The sequence below is a fragment of the Sprattus sprattus genome (assembly GCF_963457725.1).
Source record: "Sprattus sprattus genome assembly, chromosome: 1".
In the NCBI taxonomy this organism is placed as follows: Eukaryota; Metazoa; Chordata; class Actinopteri; order Clupeiformes; family Clupeidae; genus Sprattus; species Sprattus sprattus.
Window position 1 is genome coordinate 73,905,740 of NC_137920.1, and position 6,366 is coordinate 73,912,105.

The window sequence follows — 6,366 nt, forward strand, 5'->3', positions numbered from 1 at the left end:
AATTGTTCATTATCTACGAACAATCAAAAGTTAAATTCTATGGTAGCACTTTATATCACTGTACCCATGTACCGTGTAATGTATTTAATAGTGTTTGTAGTGTACTTGGTACATACACATTAATAGTTGGTGTCTAACAACTTTGTTTGAGGGTGTAGTCACAAAGTTGTAATGGTTTTAATGATAATAATTACACGGTAAAAAGAGCATTGTCATATAAAGTGTTTCAAATCTATTACCATTTCCATATTATCCATAAATCAGTTAGAAAACATTTGTCCAAATTTTACGGAAAATGCTAGAAAATAATCATAGAAATGACCACAGTTAAACTAAAAGAACTCAGTCAAAATGGCAGAAACATTTTGAAGTTTACAATACATTAAATAGCAACGTAGAATATTGGTACACATTGGGAACATAAACCAACAATCACATCTGTACACTGTGTTGTGTTACAATAGACTGGATTATTCTTAGATTTTCCAGAATAATATTACAGTCTTAAACTTTATAGGAAACACTACAAACCATTTAAAATTGTCTTCACAAGAAGCGAACATCAAAACGTTTTTTTTTTTTTCAAACCCAAAGCCCATGGAGTAAGAAGTTGCCCTGAGGTGGTGGGAAAGCGTCTACTTCAAATATGACCTGTGACCTTTTGACCTTGTGAGGTTAACCTAGGGTTTGGATGTTGGTGAAACAATTCCCATCTCCCACGACACTATTATGGATAGGTTGCGCCTATCAGTAAAGAATTTACCAACAAGCCCGAAGGGATCCCATTGGTGCTCGCGTATAAATCATCTAACCAAAAATCGGTTGAAAATACTCTACTGAAAAACGTTTAAATTCTCTAGGGTGAACTAGAGATGACGGTATATGTGGCACTGCTCATCGGTGCGATAGGATTTTGTTGTCAGCCTGCCTGGCGTCCTGACGGTGATAACCCCAGCGGTCTGGGACGGAGGATAGGCTGTTCATAACTTTAGCTGCGGCGCCCCCTGTCCGGCCGGCACGGTACTGCGCCTCCATCTCCTCCACCCAGGTTGTGCCCCAGTCCCACACAGGTAAGGGGTCCAACTCCCCAAAACAGTCCCTCGGAGGGGGGAAGAGCACGTTCAGGGGAGATCCTGAAGGAGAAAAATCTGCACACACAAACACAGAAATAGAGGGACAGAGAGAGAGAGAGAGAGAGAGAGAGAGCGACAGAGAGAAGGGAGATACAGAAAGAAGACGCTTATTCAGTTTGTTGTCATTATACAGTGAAGTTTGCACTGCGAAGTAGAGGAAAGCATGAAAAACTGATGTAACCAGAAATAAAAAAATCCAGAAGTCCAAAAGTCGACCAGTTGTACCGTTCACATCACTTGTGTATATGGTAATCACAAAGCCTTCTTTGTTTAAAAAAATAAATAATGCATAATAATTGTTTTGATATAAAATAATAGTATTTGTATGACAAAATATCATAATAATAGCACATGCAAGCAATACAGTGCAATTAAAGTGGGACGAACTGGAAAGCTGCAATACGTACTCTTATAGTAGAATGGATAAACAGCCCCATCTAGTGGTAGGAAGTATATGGCCTTAAATTCTCGAGTAACAAATGTTGCGAGCATAGCATCTAATAAGCCCACCATCTAGTGGTGAAAATATGAAATGTTTAAAGAGAATTAAGTGCATAATAGACGCACACCAAAAAAAAACACACCAAACCAATGTACTGTAATTATCTTACACTTAAGTCACTGTTTAAAACAGTGTGGCAGTGAACATGTTGAGTGATCACCACAATTACGTATATTTGCATATAAATACCAGACAATGTGACCTATCTGGTTGCTTTCCATCACCAAAAACAAAAGCATACTGAAGCCATGACCAACTCTAGCACTGGTGTAAAGGGGACTCCTTGCCTGAGAAAGTGGCTCCTGTCATGGACTCGGCGGTGAGTGCGAGGACTCGGGCAAAGTTGGCGTCGTTCATGAACGAGCAGTCCGAGGAGCTGATGATGCTGGTGCGGGCGCTGGGCATGTTGCCCTCGGAGACGGAACCCCAGGCGTTCCACAGGGACCCTTCCCACTCGCTGCAGCAGGACGAGGGGGTGCTCCTCAGACGCGCCCGGCGCCCGAGACCCCCACGCTCACCCCCCTCCTCCACCTCAGACGGCCCACAAATGTAGCCAAACGTCGGGGTCGGGGAGAAAGGTCGTGGGCTGAGGTTATCTGATAATGCGCTGAATGAAAAAGAGAATGAAGGTTTAACGTGAGCTGTCTTTCTTTTCTTGAAGGGAAGAAATGTAAGAATTGACAGACTTAACATCTTGCTATCTGCATATAAAAAATGATGCCAAGAGATAATGTGTCATGTCTGTGCTCTCTCTAGAATTAAATAAAAACATAAACATAATCTCAAGTAGGTCAAATACAGCTATTTGTTTGCAAAGCACGTATGCCAACTTTCGCTAATTGTGGGATTAAGACAAACATGTTTCAACCAAAGAAGGCAGGTATTTATATATGGCTACAATAAGTCAAAAGTGATTCAAATATTATGGTTACTGTGTTAATTAGTGGACGGCGTGTGTTATCTGCAAACATTCGCATTGTCATGTGAATCCATTATTAAACTGAAGTTAAAGATTGTTAATCCATAATTAAACTTTGCATTTTGATTGTTTAACAGAATGGCCGATGATTGACACTCCGATAACTGACATAAGTACGCTACATTTCCAAAGTCTCCCACCAAGACACAAACGAGGTCTTAGTGGATCATTCTCATGGGCCGGTAAAATATTGCCTTGACCTACCGCCCCCTGGCAGCTCTGGTCCTCATCTCTGGGTACTGCATACTGTCCCCTGTGGTCATCTGTGGGTACTGCATACTGTCCTGCGTGGACAGCGTGGCATCCAGGTCCAGGTCCTCGTCCATGCTGGGCCCGGCAGACAGGCTGAAGGAGGCCGTGGAGAGGCGGCTGTAGGTGCGGTTGGGGTACGAGGGGCAGATGGAGGAGGCGGTAGCTCCCCCTCGCATCGCAGACGCTGTGCAGAAGGACTGTAGGGAACCCATGTCCGCCGTCAGCTTGGTCGACCTGCTGAAGCTGGAGTCAGATAGGCAAAGGTTTTAATGTGTGAAAGCACCGAGAGCAACAGGAATTTCACACTCACTACCACACACACACACACACACACACACACACACACACACACACACACATTTACTGTACATACATACAAGTCCAAATGTGCAATTTTTTCAGAGTTCAAGCAGGGGCTTTAGTGTTCTGAGCGTCTACAATCTTCAGTCTGCTATGCCATACAGTTTGGCTGTTACTGCTTCAAGGACACACATGCTTTTAAGAGTTCAATCTATAGAGCATAATTATATATGCTAGAGAGTGTGGTTGTTATGGCTTCAACAACCCAATGCTAAACATTAACAAAATAAACCAGAGTGGAATTCCAGGCGATGAATGAGGTAGGTAAGAGCTGTACAATGAGGTCGTTAGGAGCTGTACAATGGGGTAGTTAAGAGCTATATAATGCCCTCTTTCCTGAGTTATGACTGCTGGAGCTGACCTCTGGACACATGAGTCTGTGGTTTAGGGAAGTGATGAAGAGTTTATACTAACAACTAAAAACACAATGGAACGGGACCTGCAATTACTATCAAATACTATGAAAGTAATAGCTGTTAACTGCACATGTGTGCTGTGCTAATGATTTCTGCCAGTAGCCTTAGTTTAAAAACTGTGTTTTATCCATGGGGATTAACACACACACACACACACACACACACACACAGACACACACACACACACACACACACACACACACACACACACACACACACACCTACACACACTCACACTCACTCACACACACACACAGACACACACACACACACACACACACACACACACACACACACACACACACACAGACACACAGACACACACACACACACACTTAAGGAAAGGGATAGAAAACAAACAGCAGGCAGATCAGCGGAGGAAAAGACCCTGGGAGGAGGAAGCCTTGAACAATGGCTGCAGCGGAGGGGGTCTTGGGGGGGTCTGGGGGGGGTCTGACTCACCCTTCCTCTGAGCTCAGGCTGTGGGTGTCGTCCATGCAGCGAGGGGGGGTGGGCTGGGGGGGTGCCACATCCACCAGGTGCAGCGAGGCCGAGTAGTGGACCATGCGGGGAGAACCGGCCAACTTCAGGCACTCTGGGAACCCACCTGGAGGGGGAAGTGCGCAGTCAGAACTTAGAACAGATGTGTTATGGAGTTCATGCAAACTTGATATACATATGTCCTGTTATTATTAATCTGTTAAATTAATCTTATAACATACGGTATATTATCTTAGAACAGATGTGTTATGGTTAAAGTCATAAACAAATGACATGTTTGAACGTGGAGTTCATGCAAACTTGATATGCATATGTTCTGTTATTAATAATCTGTTATTGTAAAATTCATCTTACATATAGTATCATGTTTGGAGTGCATTTTAATTACATCTTTTCACAGTGAATAGACATCAAAAGTGATAGACGAACATTTAATAATGTGAAAATTCTTTTGAATGACAGCTGAAAAGGTAACATACACATTCATTATAAATGCATTATGGGTTGAGTACATTTAACATCTATTTATGTGTTTTGATTTGGAGTGTTGCCGTGAGTTACCTGGCGGTTGTTGACTGAGTCTCTGATTGGTCACATTGGCTACGCTGCCCACTGGCAGGCCTTGTTGGGACATGGGTGCCAATGGGGCGCTCTTCACTGCGTGGAGCTCTGGAGGATCAATACATGTTATTCGTTCCACTGCGCTGCCTGCCGTCACACACTTGTTTGGTGTTTTTAACGTAAAGGTGACCGTGCTTTTTCTGTGGCCGGCCCGAGATGTGTACCCTAACCCCCCCCCCCCCCCCCCTTTTCATGTTTGATCCCCACTACCAAAGGTTTTAAATCCAGCTAAAACCACAGTGGTTTTCACAGTGGTATGGACTTTCTAGGTGTTTTAATGTATGTTTATATGTGCTTTGTCATTTGTGTTGTGCTTTGTGTTATTTGTAAAGTTCTGTGTTCTTTACTTTTTACGGTTTCAAGCACTTAAACTGTTCTATGCAAATAAATACATGAATAAATAAATATATAAATAAATAAATAATATGTTTGGTTGTTTTACTCTTACCTCGCTTGGAGTTTTTCTCCCAGGATTCCTTCAGAACCCCCATGTTGGGCTGGGCTGGCAGGGGGCGTTTCCAGTGCACCGCCTGCCCGTCCCAGGCTGTGGTGTTTCTGGACACGGGCTGAGGGATGACGAGGGTCTCGCTGTTCTGGTCGGAGTGGTAGTGAGGCATCTTGCAGCGGCGGGCGGGGCTGTTAAAGGTCTTGAGGTTCTTGCCGGTGAGATCCACGTAGAACGTGCCGTACACGCCGCAGCTGTCGGGCACTATAGGGACGACCGTTTCTAGATGGCCGGGGTCCTTCTTGGCTGCGATGGGTAGAGCTGCCATCAAACATAAGGGAGAACAAACATCTCTGAGTTGTGTTTTGGTGGACACTGATGATTCATGATTACATTTAGACATTTACATTTGGCAGACGCTTTTATCCAAAGCGACTTACAAGGAGTTTTTGCATTTCTTTATACATCAGCAGTTAAGGGGTTCAGTGCTCAAGGACACTTCCACACTTGGTTAGGAGGAGTGGGGAATCGAACTAGCAACCTTCCAACCTTTCAAGTACTAAACGACTCCTCTACCTACTGTACCACTGTCACCCCGTACTGATTACTATATATGTACTCAACATAGAAGCTGAGGATGGAATGGGTACAGCCCTGTTCTGTCATGAATCTAGAGGATCTTCGACGGATCAGGGACAGTTCAGATCTAGAGGCCTTTGCTACGTGGAAGGAATTCCTGTCATGCTTTGGTGGACACTCATAACTCATTCATAACTCATGTCTGAGCAGGGCCATATCACCTTAACCTTACACTGATCCAGCCTGGGTTAATAATACATGTTAGAGTCTGGACCAGATAGCTAATAGAAGTGATTCCTTTCCTCCTTCAAGCGTTCTTCTTAACAATATGACCTGGATTTGGAATGGATGTGCTGTGCATAAAGGGCAAGGCCAGGCCCATTCCAAAGCTGGTAGGCGTAGCGTTAGCCTTGCTAGCAACCGTTTTCACTTATTGACCACAGCCCCAATCAGTTTGATCCCGACGCTTGTCTTACAGTGCCGAGGTCACACATCGACACCCCCCCCCCCCCCCCTGCTAGCTGAGCTAGTTTGAAGCCGAACACACACTGACGATGGCTTAAGGCCGAAACGCGTCT

The 6,366-nt window shown here is 44.3% G+C and overlaps 1 protein-coding gene across 1 annotated transcript in view; it reads right to left on the bottom strand.

Annotated features, from left to right (window-relative positions):
* The window catches only part of robo4 (roundabout, axon guidance receptor, homolog 4), a 24,893-nt gene continuing 18,527 nt past the window's right edge, over window positions 1-6,366 (bottom strand). The window contains exons 14-19 of the mRNA XM_080832742.1: window positions 5,213-5,530; window positions 4,705-4,812; window positions 4,105-4,249; window positions 2,819-3,109; window positions 1,923-2,242; window positions 1-1,148 (exon numbers count right to left, since the gene is read on the bottom strand). Of these exons, the coding sequence (XP_080688868.1) occupies window positions 895-1,148; window positions 1,923-2,242; window positions 2,819-3,109; window positions 4,105-4,249; window positions 4,705-4,812; window positions 5,213-5,530 (1,436 nt within the window). The 3' untranslated portion in view covers window positions 1-894. The remainder of the gene's footprint in view (window positions 1,149-1,922; window positions 2,243-2,818; window positions 3,110-4,104; window positions 4,250-4,704; window positions 4,813-5,212; window positions 5,531-6,366) is intronic.